At 45.6% G+C, this 17,919-nt stretch overlaps 2 protein-coding genes across 3 annotated transcripts; both read left to right on the forward strand.

The window, feature by feature from the left end:
- Positions 1–2,100: 2,100 nt before the first annotated feature.
- On the forward strand, positions 2,101–10,975 carry LOC311338600 (uncharacterized protein; the record flags this gene model as incomplete). The annotated part of the gene is made up of 10 exons (XM_084463893.1): positions 2,101–2,155; positions 3,327–3,347; positions 3,480–3,622; positions 5,290–5,412; positions 6,303–6,537; positions 6,851–6,904; positions 7,122–7,530; positions 7,835–7,990; positions 8,112–9,375; positions 10,883–10,975. The coding sequence occupies 10 exons, from the start codon at positions 2,101–2,103 to the stop codon at positions 10,973–10,975; spliced, it is 2,553 nt and encodes an 850-aa protein (XP_084320019.1).
- Positions 10,976–12,477: 1,502 nt separating this feature from the next.
- adipor1a (adiponectin receptor 1a) lies at positions 12,478–17,700 on the forward strand. 2 transcript variants are annotated; one of them, XM_084463870.1, is made up of 8 exons: positions 12,478–12,546; positions 13,309–13,513; positions 13,610–13,723; positions 14,047–14,218; positions 14,432–14,618; positions 15,049–15,236; positions 15,596–15,789; positions 16,055–17,700. In XM_084463870.1, the coding sequence occupies exons 2-8, from the start codon at positions 13,370–13,372 to the stop codon at positions 16,181–16,183; spliced, it is 1,128 nt and encodes a 375-aa protein (XP_084319996.1). In that variant the 5' UTR covers positions 12,478–12,546; positions 13,309–13,369; the 3' UTR covers positions 16,184–17,700. The 2 variants fall into 2 exon arrangements, with proteins under 2 accessions (XP_084319996.1, XP_084319995.1); XM_084463869.1 differs by having other exon boundaries at positions 12,486–12,688.
- The last annotated feature ends 219 nt before the right edge of the window (positions 17,701–17,919 follow it).

Below are 17,919 nucleotides of genomic sequence, written 5' to 3' on the forward strand. Positions count from 1 at the left end.
ACTAAAAGGTCACTTAGTGAAGTCCAGGAGATGGCAGGAGATTTTGCATTGCATATTCTGTTGACAGTTGATTGGCTGAGCAGCTGCAGAAAGAGAGAACGGAATACAAGCTTCCTTTGTCTTGGCCTTTTAAAATGAAGAAGATTGACCTACGACTTGGGGGGTGGGGTTACGTGACTAGCGAGTCGGCACCAGCAGCATTGATCGGATTGTTGATAGTTTGAGATTGACCGGTATCAATCTCAAATAATGTCACAGATTGCAGTAGCTCTGGTTGTTATCTGCTCCTCAATATTCAGTAGCAGGGTTGCTAAACACATATTTACCTCACACTGTGAGATGCTTTCCCTTCTCTGGCTCATGGGTACTGTGGCATTCTTATCACTCAAAGTCCCCTGTTTCAGTCGTTAATGGTGCAGCCAGGCAATTCCTGCGGTTTCACATTTCACCGCACTGGGGAGTGAAATGAAATGTGTCATTATCTCAGTTAATGTTGACACTGTTTCATGCTCAAACACAGCAGCTGAGCTATTTGAGATTGACCCAGGGCCACTCCTAGTGGGCGAGTCATCAGAGTAGGTGAGTCTCCAACATCCTCCCACAACGTACACTCACACTCTACGCTAGGCAGGATTGTGCCAGGAGGCTGTATCTATGGTGCTCTGACTCTGCCCTGCTCTTTAATGTAAGTGCCTCTTGTTTTGGTATTCCATGGGATAACCTTACTGGTGTGTGTCTGTTTTCATGTTGGTAGAGTCAGTGGATTTGGGTTTGGGCTGGCTTTAGCTCACTGTCTGTATTGTATGCAAAGCAACTGAGGATCTGAGGGAATCAGTGAGTGGGTCTAAGTGAGTTTGCTTGTGTTGATCAATCACAGCTCATAGGCTGTGTCCATATTGGTGCTTCATACATTCATAAAGTGATTTGGGAAACCACGGCATAAACCATAAGTACGTTTCTATCTGAAAAGGTTTCAAACTGAAAGTGTGGCTGACTCACTGTCACATGTCTTTAGTATTAGTGTACTTTTACACTTTTACGTTTTTTAATGGAAGTGACTACACAATGTAAATGTGTAAATCACTAGTTACTCTTATCAGTTTACAGAATCCAAAATCATAAGTTATACTGGCTTCACAAGCTAAAATACATTTCTCGTAGTTAATAGAAAATACATTTTGGTATTTTAATGAAATCACTGCTTTCTTTAAAATCGGATTAGTTCACTAGTTAAACTTGACTTGTAGAATTAACAATTGATTCCACCACATGAAAGGAGCGGGGGAGAGCGAAGTGATTCTCCCAAACAATGGCTTGAGCCTAGACACCCAGTCTGAGCGCTCCACAGAACCATGGAGGGAGGCGGTTAATAATCAACCCGCCATTCCTCAAGTGTATTTTCCCTGAGATATGTCTCATGCATCGTAACAGTCAGGTGTTATCGCTACCGCTGAGATAGCGGCGCTCAGGTGATGTCAGAGTTTCAGGGCAAGCAGTCACAGGAAACTGCTCAGACTGTAAAGAGTGACAGACGTGTGTACTCACTCCTGGGTAGACTATGACCTAACTGGACTCAACCACTCGCCCCACCCCGGTGACACCAGTCATCGTTAGAACAATCCGCTTTGACATCTCTACTGTCAACAGACATGACTAGAACTCTGATAGTTCTACTCACTGAGCATCAAACAGGACAACCAGGAGGAAGAAGCCAGGTTGGTCTGTGTTGTTGAGCCTTGAGAATGTTGTTTTGACACGTGTGAGCCTGAGGTCAAAAGGCATTGGATTTGACTTGTGGGGCTTTGCCTGTGGTGATGCATACCTCCCTGCTCTGTTTTATTCACTCTGCCTGCAGGACTGGGCCGTAAATCAGTTGGAGCCGGTAGATTCAAAGGGTTGCATCAAGCAAATCATTCACAAAGGAAGAGCGCTAAAATAAGGATGCTCTGTCTCTTTTCATTGGTTCCCAGGCATGCGGTGTCGGTAGAAGAACCAACCGTGACTCAGGAAACCGGGAGCTGACTTTGTAGCCTCGACAGGGCATGGTGAGGCTGGCCAGACGCTTGTGTCTCCTCTCCTGACAGACCGGGACATCCCACCATGGAGGGGAACGGGGAGATGAGCGACACCGACAGTGGGATCATCCTTCACTCCGGTAAGACCTCTCAGCCCACAGCCACAGTCCTGTTCCTTCATGGATTAACTTCATGTCACGTGCGTGTTTTATTAAAGCCACATGTACACTTGTACTCACTCACTCACTCACTCACTCACTTACACACTTTTCAACTTTTGCTCTTGGTAAAACGGTCAATATGACATTTCCATATCAGTATTGTTTTAATAATATTGACATGAATATTATCTTTATTGGCCACACATACCCTCCTCCCAGCCAGCCCTGTCTCTGACCCTGGGTAGTAATCTGGGACACTGGGGAGCAGGTGATTCTATGGCTGTCAGAGGGAGGATGGCTGTCATTTGAGAGCTCTAGCTGGGCAGGGCCTCAGTGAAGATGCGCGTAGCCCATTGTGACCGCAACAAATGGTATTTGTTGCTTATTCTGAATGTGTCTTTGTGCGTTGAAGTAAACAATAACTCTTATGGCCTGCCAATGCACCCTGACGTGTCAGGGAGAATGGAATTCCGAGTAAATGTAACAAGTGCATAATACCTTTTTCTCTGCCATGGCATTCCTGGGATGCACATGTTTGACATATCGGTGTGGAATTGGTTCATATTTACCAGCAACATCTTAATGATCTCAAGTCAAAAGCCGTGTTTAGTTTTTGAGGGACCTTTACTGAATGGACTGTGACAGATTTCGATCCCAGGATGATTTGTATAGAATGGATATTTTACAAGGGAGAGACTCATTGATCAATGCTAGCATTTATATGTTCTCTTCTTAAGCTGTCCAGCTAATTGACCCGCATTCCATAATGAGGAATTACCCTTTGAGCAAGGCATTTGTCCAGACGGGTTTCTGTTTGTCTGTCACACCTTTGTTCCTGGCAGGGTGATGGCAGAACCAGTAGAGGTGGAACCTCCTATAATGGTGTCTTAAATCTGATAATCCAAATGTCATTAGTCACCGGAGACGGCCGGCTTCAGCCAAACGCATTGTCTCAGTGAAGCTGTTTACTGCGAGAGGAAATTAAACCAGACGATACATAACTTCCTAACTTGACTTGAGCATGAGGTTGATGAGCCATTGTGTTGCTTCAACATTTATTTTTAAGTTGTCATCTATTAATAAACATTTTCAAAAAAGTCACACAAGATTTGACTAAAATACTTTTTCTTTCACTTTTTCAACCATTTAGTTTTCAGAACGAAACCAACTGGTGAGATTGATTCAATAAGCACATCCTCACACCTCCATTCGGCCCAAAATCCAAAGTTCCTTCCTCATCATCATCATCATCATCATGTGTTGAAGTGATCCCGGTCTGATGCTCTGCTGTTGCCCCTTCCAGGTTCCGACAGCCCCACCACCACCACCACCACCACCAAGGATGTGACCACCCACACCCGGGCCATGAAGCTGAAGCACCAGTCGCTCCAGGACCGGCTGCAGCTCTGCGTTCTGGAGCTGAAGAAGCTGTGCATCCGAGAGGCCGTGAGTAAACTTGTTAGTCCGCGCTGGGGAAAGTGAAACAGAAGGCGGATTGGATGCAGTTAGTGGGTTTGATACGCACGTCCAAAACGGTTGCACAGGATGTGCAGTCATCAGGCAAGCTGATACACATTCAAGGGCCGTGGGCCACGCTAAAGCTCTTCTCCTGTGGACTGTGGAGAGAGAGAAGTGTAACGGATATTCTTCCACATGCACAAACTCTTCTCTGTATTGCTTACAGATGGAGGAAGTTATTGCACTGAATGACAGGGTTTTGTTTATTTTATAGGAAGGATCTTTTAGTCTTTCGCTGCCTTTTTTGAAAAGCCTGGCGCATCTCTCTTTGGCATTCTCCCGGACAAGCCCTCGGTCACACTATCTCTATTTTAGATCGTTGAGATAGTTATTTTTATTTTATCCTTAAAAAAAACCACTGATAGGCTTCTACTGAATACAATTCTCTGAGAAGTTTGTTCTAAATTCAACATACATACATCCTAGATAAAGAATCCGGCTCAAATCAAATAAACTCAGGTACCTATCGGTAGCTCCTCAGCTAGAAGATCCTCACTCCGCCTCGGGGTGTTCTGGGTTACGTTTAGTGGCTGAGGAGGAGAAACCTCTCATACTACGGTGGCGTGTCGACGGCGGGGGTTGGGTGGTCCTGTTCAGACATGCCGGGCTGCTAATGGAAGGATCCCATGACGCCTGCTCCAGTGACGGAGATGAGAGAGAGACCGTGGGCAACACTTCACCTGGAGCATGACTCAAAGCCTGGGGGTTTTTGAAGACTCCACTCGAATGAAAACCAAATTAAACGCAGTAGTGCTGTACTTGCATGCGTGGGGGTTTGGTTTGGTGTCGCGGTATGTCCTGTTTCACAGTAATGGGAGCTGTGGAACATAGCTTGTGAAAGGTGATACTCGCAGCAGTATTGTGCAACAGATCCCTCAAATATCTGGTATGCCTCAACACGTTCTGAATAGGATTCTTTAGATTGAAGATATTTCCAAAGGTTCGATTTCTATCTCTGGCCTCTCGGTCGCCAAGTCAGTGACTGTGCAGAATCACAACTATGGGAGACGACTAGCTGGCCAGGGCAGTTCATATGATCTTACTAAACAGAACAAAGATACAGCTAGGTGGGCTGCTTAACCCTTGTTTGGATTATAAAGGCTGTCAGCCGCCTGATCTCAGAACACGTGGGCACCAAGGAGGGGATGAACAGAAATTAGAAAGGCTGATTTACATCTCGGCATCGACCATGAGAACCTTCACCAGGGGCCCCTGCACACTGGCCAAATCCTCTAGGTATACATCTATTGAAATGGTCAATGGACTGCATTTATACAGCACGTTTCTAACCAGTGGCCACTCAAAGCGCTTTACAATACTGCGTTACATTCACCTATTCGTGCTCACATACACACACCGACGGTGGAATCAACCACGCAGGGCGACAGCCAGCTCACCTGGAGCAGTTAGGGTTCGGTGTCTTGCTCAGGGACACCTCAACACTCAGCTAGGAGGAGCCGGGGATTGAACTAGTAACCTTCCGGTTACCAGCCAACCCGCTCTACCTCCTGAGCCACATGCCGCCCGCACAAACACTATTTGGATAAGTTCTGATTGAATAATGATCGGTGGTGTGTTGACCTGTTCCCTGTTAGGAGCTGACAGGCGAGCTGTCAGCAGATTACCCCCTGGCTCCCGGAGAGTCGCCTCCGAAGGTCAGGCGGCGGATCGGAGCCTCGTTTCATTTGGACGAGCAAAGCATCCCTCGCGGACCGGAGGTAACGGCCCCCTCAGGCCCCAGAGCATGTTGCCATCACTATCCCAACATGTTACCATCACTATCCACACCATGTTACCATCACTATCCACACCATGTTACCATCACTATCCACAACATGTTACCATCACTATCCACAACATGTTACCATCACTATCCCAACATGTTACCATCACTATCCACACCATGTTACCATCACTATCCACACCGTGTTACCATCACTATCCACACCATGTTACCATCACTATCCTAACATGTTACCATCACTATCCACACCATGTTACCATCACTATCCACACCATGTTACCATCACTATCCACACCATGTTACCATCACTATCCCAACATGTTACCATCACTATCCACAACATGTTACCATCACTATCCACAACATGTTACCATCACTATCCCAACATGTTACCATCCCTATCCACACCATGTTACCATCACTATCCACACCATGTTACCATCCCTATCCACACCATGTTACCATCACTATCCCAACATGTTACCATCACTATCCACACCATGTTACCATCACTATCCCAACATGTTACCATCACTATCCACACCATGTTACCATCACTATCCCAACATGTTACCATCACTATCCACAACATGTTACCATCACTATCCACACCATGTTACCATCACTATCTACACCATGTTACATCACTATCCCAACATGTTACCATCACTATCCACAACATGTTACCATCACTATCCACAACATGTTACCAACACTATCCACAACATGTTACCATCACTATCTACACCATGTTACATCACTATCCCAACATGTTACCATCACTATCCACAACATGTTACCAACACTATCCACAACATGTTACCAACACTATGTGCTGCTAATGTTTGTGTCTGGCCCTGGCAGCAGGAGTCCCCTCTGACCCTGGTGGATGCTGAGCTGGCCCTGCAGCTGAAGATCTATGAGGCAGCACGGCGGCTGTGCAGAGAGGAGCACCAGAACAAGGCGGTGAGGAGGAGCCGGCTGCAGCAGTGCAAGCGGGAGGAGAAGAGGGTGAAGGAGCTGCAGGAGTCGGCCTTCCGGCTCCGGCTCCAACATGGCCGCTCCTCACCGCTGCCTGCGTTCAATGTGCCCCTCCAAGGTAAGAGTTCACACCCACCTGGAGGGAGCAATCAAACATGATCAAACCATTAAGATTGACCTTCAAGAACACACTCCATTCACATTTGAAATGTGCATTAATAGAAGCTACCTAACATGTAAGTTATTTTCTCTGGAAGGAGCGGATTTTAGACAGAAAAGTATTCCCTGAATCTATTTAGGTTCTTTAATTAATGCTTGGTTATTTTATTTTATGTATTTATTTCTGTAGGCTATATTATTTAGATATGAAGTACAGATGGTTTTCATTGAAAATTAATTTCATTATTGAAACAAAGTATTCTACTTTCCAGAGTTTGGGAATTCAGATGACAGTTCTCTATCGGATTCACCAGTCCTTGATGAAGGTAGGATTTGAAGGATTTCATTATGACATCAATGACATCAATCAAAATTTCAAAAAGACCCACACATTGTTCCTTCAGATTCTCTCCGCAGTGCAGTGAACATGGAATAGATACATAGGTACATGTTTCATGCATTGGATGTTAGTTTTGGTGCCATGAGGTTCGACCCACGTTGTTGGTAGTTGTCATGGTAACGTCGTTGTCGTCCTTCCCGTAGACGTGCATCCTCCTTCGCTGCCCTCGGGACCGGCGGGTGGGGACCAGGACCACCTCCCTCAGTCCTTCACCCTGACATCCCCCTCCACCGCCAACTCCTCTGCCCTGTCTTCCCCTGTGGCCTCGCAGCCTCACACGCCGGTCAAACGCACGCCGAGCCAGCTCACGCCAATCAGACGCACCCTGAGCCACCACACGCCCATCAAGCGCACCCCCAGCCTGCTCACCCCCAGCCAGCTCACCCCGGGCCTGTTCACGCCCAGGAGAGCGGGCTCCCCGGGGCTGGACTCCATGCTGAGCTTCTCCTCCACCCCCGAGTCGGAGGCCCCCCCCATCCAGCCCTCCCCCTGGTCCGAGTCCAGCCTGGACCAGCCCTTCCAGAAGAGCAAGAAGGGCTCCCTGGCTCTCTGGCTCCCTCTGCTGGGCATTCATGTTCTAGCAGTTTAGGTTTCTTGGTCTGGCATTTTCTTTACTCTTTATCGATGTTAAGGAAAGTGCACATTATATATATACGCTATACAATACACTATACAATGTGTTCTAATTATTTTAGATACTATGGTTCTTAATTGTATAAATAAAATGTATCGAGGACGATGAGATGATACTTTATTTCTCTAATGTATCCAGGACGATGAGATGATATTTTATTTCTAAAATCCCCTCTCTGTCACACCTTCGCTAAGCTCTTCTTCTCCCTGGTGGGTGGTCTAGTAGCCCCGCCTCCAGCCAGGTCCTCCCGCCCCTGGAAGCCTGCCTGGGAAACTCCAGCCTTCCACAGCAGCTGGCCCAGCTGCAGCTGTGTGACCGCCTGGCCAATGGCAGCCCTACTACTCCGGAGCCACGCCTCCATCGACACCTCTCCCTCAGGTAGGGTCCACAGCCATGACCCCATGACCCCACGACCCCATGACCCCACTTGCTACACTCATTTAGCAACCCATCTTGGAGTTTAAAGGTTTGAAAAATCGATTTCTGCATTTCTTCACAGGATCTCCAACCCTGAGACTCCCCTGGAGGAGAGAAGAGGTCGCACACGATCCGCCAGGAGACGCTTGACAGACTGCTCCATCACAACGGCAGACACCGCTGGGGGGAACCCTGCAGACCAGTATGGTTCCCCACAGAACCCTGCACACCAGTATGGAACACCACAGAACCTTGCAGACCAGTATGGTTCCCCACAGAACCCTGCAGACCAGTATGGAACACCAGAAAACCCTGCAGACCAGTATGGTTCCCCACAGAACCCTGCACACCAGTATGGTTCCCCAAAGAACCCTGCAGACCAGTATGGTTCCCCACAGAACCCTGCACACCAGTATGGTTCCCCAAAGAACCCTGCAGACCAGTATGGTTCTCCAAAGAACCCCGCAGACCAGTATGAATCCATAGTGCCAGAGAGCGCTGGAGGGAATCCTGCAGACCAGTATGGCTCCACAGTACCAGAGACCACTCAGGGGCACCCTGAAGGACCATATGGACCACCAGAGAACACTGCAGACCACTATGGAGCACCAGGGACAACTAGGTACCCTGAAGGACACTATGGATCCATAGTACCTGAGTCCACTAGGGGGTACCCTCCAGGGCACTATGGACCCCCAGAGACCCTTAGGGGGTACCCTGCAGGGCACTATGGACCCCCAGAGACCCTTAGGGGGTACCCTCCTTTCCACCGTGGAAACCAGGCGAACTCGGAGGACGGCCACTCGGACCACTCCTACACCCCGCGGTCGGGCTCCGTGTGTCAGGAGCCGCAGAGGGAGTTCCCCAGAGCCAGACCCTTCCAGCACCCGGGCCCCCCAGGCGGGCCCGGAGCGCATGCCTTCCAGGGGCCCGGCCTCTACCAGGGCCCTCGCTACCAGTCCGCTCCCAGCTTCAACCCACACCACTACCCCGGAGACGTAGCGTACGCCCGGGACCTCGACCTGGTCCGGGGGTACCGCGGCCCCCAGGCCCCTCCCAACAGACAGGACTACATGTATGCCGAGGCCCCCCCTATGACGGGCCCCAGGCGGGCCCCCCAGGAGGCGAGGCTCTCCCGCTCCCCGTCCCTGTGGGAGCCCCAGCGCTACCGGTCCAACGGGCCCCCCCCCCGCCAGCTGGTGGACGACCAGCTCAAGTCCTGGCACCACCGGAACCAGTTCAGAGCGCCGCGGCCCCGGTCCCTGGACCGACAGGGGGCGGTCCGGGTGAAGACCGTACCGGACTGGGGGTCCCCCCTCGCCCACCATCAGAGGTATCAAGAGCAGGTCAGGAGAGAACCCACTAATGGATGAAAGATGATTGAATGAAAGCTGATTGAATGAATGCATGAAAGATGATTGAATGAATATATGAAAGATGTTTGAATGAATGCATGAAAGATGATTGAATGAATACATACGATACGATACAACTTTATTAATCCCCGTAGGAGAATTTTGAATGATGAACATGAATGATACATGAATGATGATTGAATGAATAGATGAATGATGATTGAATAAGCTAGATCAGTGGTTCTAGATAGATAGATAGTCCTTTATTAATCCCCCTTAGGAGAAATTCACAAGTGACTAGCAGTACAGTGGGAAAGAGTGCGAAACAAGAGTATATATACAAATAAATTTACCAATTTGAAATAAAATGTAATAAAAAACTATTAGAATAAGATAAACATACTATATACATGTAACTGTCCGTTTGTAGGTGACTTGTGCATTAAAAAAATAAATATGACTATAAGTATAAATGTGCCAATGTGCAGGGTTCCTGAGGTAATGAAAATTTAAATAAATAACAAGGTTTAAACAACAGTCAGTCCTGAGGTGTGGGGTTTAGTCCTTAATCAAGTAGAGAAAAAGGAGGTGTTGGGGCTTGGAGGTGTCGGGAGTGGGGGGTTGAGGTGTTGTAAAGTCTGATAGCTGATGGGATGAACAAGCCCCCCAAGCGCTTTGAGGCACGTGGCTGAATGATTCGTGGCTGAACGTGCTCCTGAGTTGCCTCAGCTCGGCGTAGAGAGGGTGAGAGGGATTGTCCATGATCGCCTGCAGCTTTCCTCTCATCCTCCTCTCTGTCACAGCCTCCACACAGTCCAGCTTCATCCCCACCAAACCTTCTCAAACCTTTTATACTAGTAGCCCCTCTAATATATTTTACCAGCTGAGTACCCCCTTCACCGGCACAAAACATTTTTGGGGGAAAAATAAATATGAAATGAACATGAATAATGTTTCTGCGTTCTATTTGCCAGTTTGAACATGAACATTAAAAGGGTGCAAATACTCAATAAATACTTTAATTATACTTAATTTAGTGAGAAACATGGCCCTGTGCTTGATTCAACTGTTGGCTAATTTCTCCCCACAAAAGAAGCACAACGCCCCGGGGGGGTCAGAGCATGTAGAGCTGAATCCCATTACAATATTTCACAGATTCTCCTCTCTTGTTGTCAGATTTACGTTTCAATCACTTTCCATTTTCTCGATTTCCTTTTGTCTAGCTTTCAGAATACTTGATTATTATTTCTTAACTTTTTTCAGGAGTACCCCCTGCAGTACTCCAAAGCACACCTAGGGGTACCCCCATTGGAGAACCACTGAGCTAGATGATAAGACAGGCCATTTGTAGAGCCCCAATGTGGTCCTAACTAAGTACTAACTAACTAAGCCTGTACTTTTTTTTTAATTCAATTTTGTTTTGTATTTAACAAGATAAGTAATGCTATGATTGAAAGTTATTAAAAGTAGATTCTAATTGTATGTTTCTGACCCGTAGGTTCTGAAACCCCGCGCTCAGCAGAGGCCCCTGGAGGAGGGGCCCCGATGCTGGCTCGGAGAGGACTCCTCGAGGGCCGTCAGTCAGGTCTGATGGCCCATGCTTGACCCTCACGGTGTTCACAGACTGGGAGAAGACGTCTCCGTGCCACTGAGCTGTAGGAATCAGGACATGATGTAGTTGTTTATTTTTCTACATGACGTTTCAGAAGATTTGACATCCTAACAATCGTAATTCCTGGTGAATGAAACCTGACAGATGGATAGTTGCTCTGCGAAAGGCCTTAGAGCGATACTTGCTTCTCCATGGTAACTAGTTGTAGTTTATTATAGGTGTGTCATAGCATACAGAACGTGTATAATATAATCACTGAAAATATGAAATTGAGATAATGTGACTAAACAATCATGGCAATCAAATGTTTATTTGTTCTTTATTCCATTCCTAAACTTACTCGGTAGAGCGATATTATTGTGGTCAGATGTTATGTTACATGACTGATGACAGCAGAGACACTTGCATGTTCATGGATACACTTTTGGAATATTTCTACACCTAAATCAAGTCATTTGTATTATTAGTGACCCCAAACATTTTAGGTACAATTAAAGAAACTGAAGGTATACTCAGTATGATATTAATTCTGCCCCTCCCTGCCATAGTTGGGTCCTCCATGTTCCCAACATACTGAAGTTCAATAAATCTGAATGCATCTATATAGTAAAAAATAAAATGCATGGTATGAAATATATTTCACCTCCTGATGAAGTCAGATAAAGGGAAAGATATTCAGATTGATAATCTGTTGAAGAACTTTATGAAGACTTCCGGGACACTTAGGGTTTAGACAAGGTACATTCTGTTGGTGGATGTTTGACATGACCATGACAGAATGACATGTGTCTTCCAGAGTGCTATTTATTCCTTAATTTATTAGGATTCACACCACTGGACCCGTCACAATGTTTTAAACGTACACATACAAAATACATTGAGTTGAATGTAAAAGACTGTAACCAGAACTGACAATCTCTGATGAGTACAGTGTATATAGCTGTAAAAAAAAAAAAAAAAAGACATTGTTACCTTGTTATTGCTTCTTTACTTGTGTTTTTATAAGTTGTATTTATTTTGTTGCTGTAGGAGTTTAGACATGATGCTAGAAAAGTAGTTTTTATATATTTACCCTGTTGGTGTAAAAAAAATAACAATAAAATGAAACCGTGGCACAGTGTTGAACTATGTTTATTTAATTGACTTTATAAACGAGTATTCCATAGATAAAAGCAGAATCCATCTTATTTCATTCCATCTCCAGTTGCTCACTGTAGTATGAAAACATTGACTACACACTCACACACGCACAAACCATGATCCATTACAGCAAATAAAGGAGGTGGAAATACATAATGTAAGCATTTGAAAAATACTAACACGACAATGAAGAGAAACGAAAGAAATTATGGATTATTGTACATTAATGTATTGTAAAAAGTTCGTCGTATAGCTCTTATTTTGTCACGCATAGTCTCCTCCCAGCTGGACCACGGGACTCTTACTTTGATACGCGCTGCTCTCATCTTCGCGGAAGCGTTCTCACTTCCGCAAAGATCCTATTTCGTTATTGATAATTCATGTACCTGGTGTGTACGCTACCTTATCAGGTAACAACTGCCCTTTCACACACTTCCATCCGTCTACGTGAACGCGTTTGGGTGAACTAGAAATGTTTTAGTAGCGCGCCGGGTTCCTAAAGACTGAGATCCGCGCACCCCTCCGTCGGCTGCAGGACAGGCTAGCTGCGAGGTAACGAGGCTAGCACCACATCAAATAACACGGACAACACGTTCACCAACGGGGGGGATCAGACGTACCACAACGTGTGGCGTCTATACAGCAAGTCAACAAAGTGATGACATTAAAGCAAAAAGTGATCGAAGGAGCCAGCAGTCTCCCGTGAACAATGTGCGACAACAACACGTCCCGTGTTGTTGTCGCACCTTGTTCACAGGAGACTGCTCCTTTGATCACTTTCTTGTTTATTGTCATCACTTTCTGGTTTGTGGTCATCACTTTTTTGGCTCATTGTCATCACTTTCTGGATTATTGTCATCACTTTCTGTTTTTTTTTTGTCAAACAATTTAATACATATTTTTTGTGCAAGTCTATCTAGTTAACACATTCAAATGCATCGGCTTTGCTGTCCACTTACTATTTAAAATGGTATAGGTATTAGGTGGTGGTTTTGATTTGAAATGTCCACTAGAGTCAGTCAACGCAAGATCAGCAAAGGCATCACCGGCTGTTTTATTTATAGCAAGCAAAGGCATCACCGGCTGTTTTATTTATAGCATGTTTAATTTCGATTTTCTTTTTTAATCAGCTTTCACTGATCCCTGCTTGTTTTTTTTTATGGCTCTGGCAGAAGTCGTCCAAGACCGCCCAGTGGAATACAGGCTCTGAATAAGTCATCAGCCAGCCTCCCTATGTCAGGCCGAAACGGATCTGCCAGCGATGCAGACTGCCGGATCTCAGAGGACTCCCAGGTCCCAGACGTGGCTCTGATGGAGCTGGGACCTCTGCTAGAGGAAGGGGGAAGACCCACGGGTTCTAAAGGCCTGCACACTGAGGTGAGCCGCAGCTAGAGTGTGTCCGCGTAAAGGAAATAAAAATGCGATCGGCCCGGCGGTCATTGTTCTGTGTGTGTGTATGTGTGTGTGTTGAAGGGGGCGGCCATGCTGGGTGACGACGACGAGGATGACGACGAGGTGGGAGAGGTGCTCACTTTGCCTCTCCAGGCGCACCACGCCATGGAGAAGATGGAGGAGTTTGTTCATAAAGTAATGACTGATCGCTTTTGCCGTTAACAACATAGTAGACCCGTAGTAAAAAATGTCAATCTTAAATGTATTTTATACACTATTGGAAACGCTGCCAATACACCGAAATGTACCCTGGTTAAGTCGTGTTGGTTTTTGTGATGCATGAAGTAAGTGGAGTGAACTCGATGTCAGGCTCTTGAACTAGGGTGGCCTGTTTTAGGTTTAAGAAGATAAAGATTAACTTTATTGTCCCACAAAGTGAAAGATGTGGTTTGATTTTTACCCGGTCTGAATGTTTACTAACTTGAGGATCTCTGTGACTAACGACCGGTGTTCCTCAGGTGTGGGAGGGCCGCTGGAGGGTCATCCCCTTCCACGTGCTCCCGGAGTGGCTGAAGGACAACGACTACCTCTTACACGGACACAGACCGCCCATGCCCTCGTTCCGCGCCTGCTTCGGCAGCATCTTCAGAATTCACACAGAGACAGGCAACATCTGGACCCACCTAGTGGGTGAGTCTGACCTGCTGAGTTGTTATTGGCTCATGTAAAGGGCCGCTCTCTTAACAGCAGGATGGATCTTCTAGCACTTGGTGCCCTGTTTAGGCGGAGTATCAAGGCACATATTGAACCCACCTTCTAATGGGTTAAAGGATCTTTCTTCACGTCCAGGTGCATGAGTGTTAACGTTGGAGCAGTGATGATGAGGTGTTTTGTGGCATGCAGGACTGATCATGTTCATCTGCCTGGGGACGCTGACCCTGCTGAGACCCAACGTGTACTTCATGGCCCCGCTGCAAGAGAAGGTGGTGTTTGGGATGTTCTTCCTGGGCGCCGTGCTGTGTCTCAGCTTCTCCTGGCTCTTCCACACCGTGTACTGCCACTCCGAGAAAGTGTCTCGCACCTTCTCCAAGTATGTTCGCAGCTCTCTGTGTTTTTACATGGCTCTCTGTTTTTTTACAAAGCTCTCCTAGGTTTTTACACAGCTCCCTGGGTTTTTACATAGCTCTGTGTGTTTTTTTACACAGCTCTCTGTGGTATTAGTTATTTGTGTTTTTACACTGCTCTTTGGGGTTTTACAAAGCTCTGTTTTTACAGTAGCTCTGTTTATACACATCTCTCTCTGTTTTTACACAGCTCTGTGTGTTTTTACAAAGCTCTGTCTGTTTTTACACAGCTCCTGTTATCACGACACATTTTTGTTCTTTGAATGCATGTTGCTTCCAATTTATTCAATGTACACATCTGTCAGCACAGTAAAATGACTTTACAGACATTTACATTGTTGACTGTCCCAGAAAATGACTCTGTGCTTTACGTTTGTTGTCCTCCTGTCTCCTCAGACTGGACTACTCGGGCATCGCTCTGCTCATCATGGGCTCCTTCGTGCCCTGGCTCTACTACTCCTTCTACTGCTCCCCCCAGCCCCGCCTCATCTACCTCACCATCGTGTGCATCCTGGGCATCGCTGCCATCATCGTGGCCCAGTGGGACCGCTTCTCTACACCCCGTCATAGGCCCACCAGAGCAGGTACCCCTTCATGCATCATCTCACCTGGAGAATGAATAACAACGGCTAGACATGGAGATATTTTGATGAGAATCAGGAGTCAAACCTTTTGTAATTATAGGTAGAACCAGCATAATGTATGCATAAAGCATGTATAATATAATCTTATAATCTTATTATATAATTCCTTTGCCATGGTCCAATGGTAATGTTTTGAAATACAATTGCTTATATTTTATTAGAAGGAGCTTCTAGGATTTTTATTTTTATTTTCCATATACGAGTCAAACATTTGTAATTATCGTTGTGTTCGTTTTTTCACTGTGTGCACTTTGGGGTAACCTCGAAATCTTTGGCTGCATGTCGTCCCTCTCCTCCAGGCGTGTTCATGGGCTTGGGGCTCAGCGGCATCGTACCCACCATGCACTTTACCATCGAGGAGGGCTTTGTGAAGGCCACCACAGTGGGCCAGATGGGCTGGTTCTACCTGATGGGGGCCATGTACATCACTGGAGCCGGGCTGTACGCAGCCAGGATCCCGGAGCGCTACTTCCCCGGGAAGTGTGACATCTGGGTATGGTGTGTGTGTGTGTGTGTGTGTGTGTGTGTGTGTGTGTGTGTGTGTGTGTGTGTGTGTGTGTGTGTGTGTGTGTGTGTGTGTGTGTGTGTGTGTGTGTGTGTGTGTGTGTGTGTGTGTGTGTGTGTGTGTGTGTGATATCTTTCAAATGCTTTTATCCAATTATATATTTTTGATGATACAACAAATCATGTGTTATGCTTTTCTTTTTTGCTCAAAGCGTCGAGAAGTGTGTTCTAAGCCAGTTCTATTTTCTCCACAGTTTCATTCCCATCAGATATTCCACGTGCTGGTGGTGGCGGCCGCCTGCGTTCATTTCTATGGGGTCTCCAACCTCCAAGAGTTCCGCTACGGCCTGGAGGGAGGATGCACAGATGACACCCTACTGTAGGACGCCATCTCGGTTTGTCTCGATGCTCGAACATGCCCGGAGGTTTAAAAAAAATACATGCTGCTGGATTTCAAAATGTTCACGTTGCACCATTCTGTACACATGATTTGCTCCCATCCTGTGTGGGTTTTCTGGTTGTTTGTTCTGTTCTGTTCCAACACCTTTCTTTACCCCGTTTGAGTAAATGGACACGACCTACAGAGGGTAACCCCAACCAGATGTTTTAATTATTACAGAGCTTTAAGCTTTATAAGTTTAGACCCAACAAATGGTTTGACCACATCATGATATTCTCCTTGTTGGTGGACACTTGTGTGTACTCTACTTATTTACTGGATTTAAGTTCTCCTTTACAATCCTACAAAGTAGACTGTGGTGAATGCACATGGATGCAACATGAGTTGTTGAACAGTGAATATGCAAACCGCATAATCATGCTCACACTGTAAACCATTCCTGTTCTTTTGTTTGTGTCGTGTCCAACCCTGCTGGGCTCTTCTGTTGGCAGAACACACCAAGTCCTTTCTATTTGGGGCCTATATAATTGTCTGGGAGTGTCTTGGTAGGGTGCAATGCTTTCGTTATTTGACTTAAGATGTGTAGTTCTCCACTGAACCTCCCCCACCCCCCCCCACCCCCGTCCATCTCCAGAGGGGAATTGGGCTGTGAGCCCCCCCCAGAACCGAATGCAATCAGCTTAAAGTGCTCATCAGACAGATTGAATTAAATGTATTCAGAAAATGTTTTTCAAACCCTCTCCGATACAATCTCCAACATATATACATGGGATACTTTACGATGTGGATTTTTTCCGCGTCGCTCGACTTTTATACTGACATTTTTAGACTTTCCTTTACATGTTGCTGGGCTAGAGACATTTTTTAGATACATTCACATCACGATCATAATTGTTTATTTTTTTGCAACTACATGCAAAATGTTTAAAGCTTCCAAGCAAATACAATATAGAACTCAAATGAGACAAATGACTATGATTATCAGGAATATAGGCTACGCACAATGGAAACCACTGAATAGGTCAACTTAAATCTTCAGTGTGATCCATTCTGATTCTATTACTCAAATGCAATTTTAGGTGTTCATATTTACTGCACCTTTTATAAATTATTCAAACATTAAATTCACTGTATGGGATTATCCATGTGGTACGTATAATATAATCTTATAGTATTCCTTTGCCTTAGTCCAATGGTAATGTTTTGAAATAAAATGGCTCATCTCACATTTAAAGGAGCTTCTAGGATTTTGATTTTATTTCTTTTTCTTTTCCATATATCCAGTAAAATGATAATCAAACTTAGAACTCCATTGATAGGTTGTATCAACTGCTGTTTGCTAAGACTCCTTTTTTAGGTCAATCTTGAGCTTTATTACAATGACTAAAATGTGTGTTCGTGACTTTGTGTAATGTTCTGTGTAGAAAGTTGGATGATTATCATGCATTTCACTGAAATGTAAACATAATAAATATTTATTGATGGGAAAACCTGTCAATTCTTTAATTTGTTTGTCATTTATTTGTATCACTTTTTTCTTGTATGTTCTGTTTATGCAGATACTTGGGGTCAACAGGTTATTTCATATCTGCATAATTTAAAATGTTTTTAGTGAGAGAGGGCCTTGTGTTGTACTTATAGCGGTTAATAATTTAATGTGGTAATTCCATATCAATTTGCAAACTGGAGCATTGGAGGCTTACAGTTTTATGACTCATT

The sequence above is a fragment of the Micromesistius poutassou genome (assembly GCF_964030765.1).
Source record: "Micromesistius poutassou genome assembly, chromosome: 2".
In the NCBI taxonomy this organism is placed as follows: Eukaryota; Metazoa; Chordata; class Actinopteri; order Gadiformes; family Gadidae; genus Micromesistius; species Micromesistius poutassou.

Bases quoted from the DNA above. Each gene is read 5' to 3' on its own strand.
- adipor1a (XM_084463870.1), top strand. From the start codon at position 13,370: ATGTCAGGCCGAAACGGATCTGCCAGCGATGCAGACTGCCGGATCTCA. The intron at 14,219-14,431 runs GTGAGTCTGACC...TGTGGCATGCAG, and splicing joins CATCTGGACCCACCTAGTGG to GACTGATCATGTTCATCTGC. The intron at 15,237-15,595 runs GTACCCCTTCAT...CCTCTCCTCCAG, and splicing joins TCATAGGCCCACCAGAGCAG to GCGTGTTCATGGGCTTGGGG.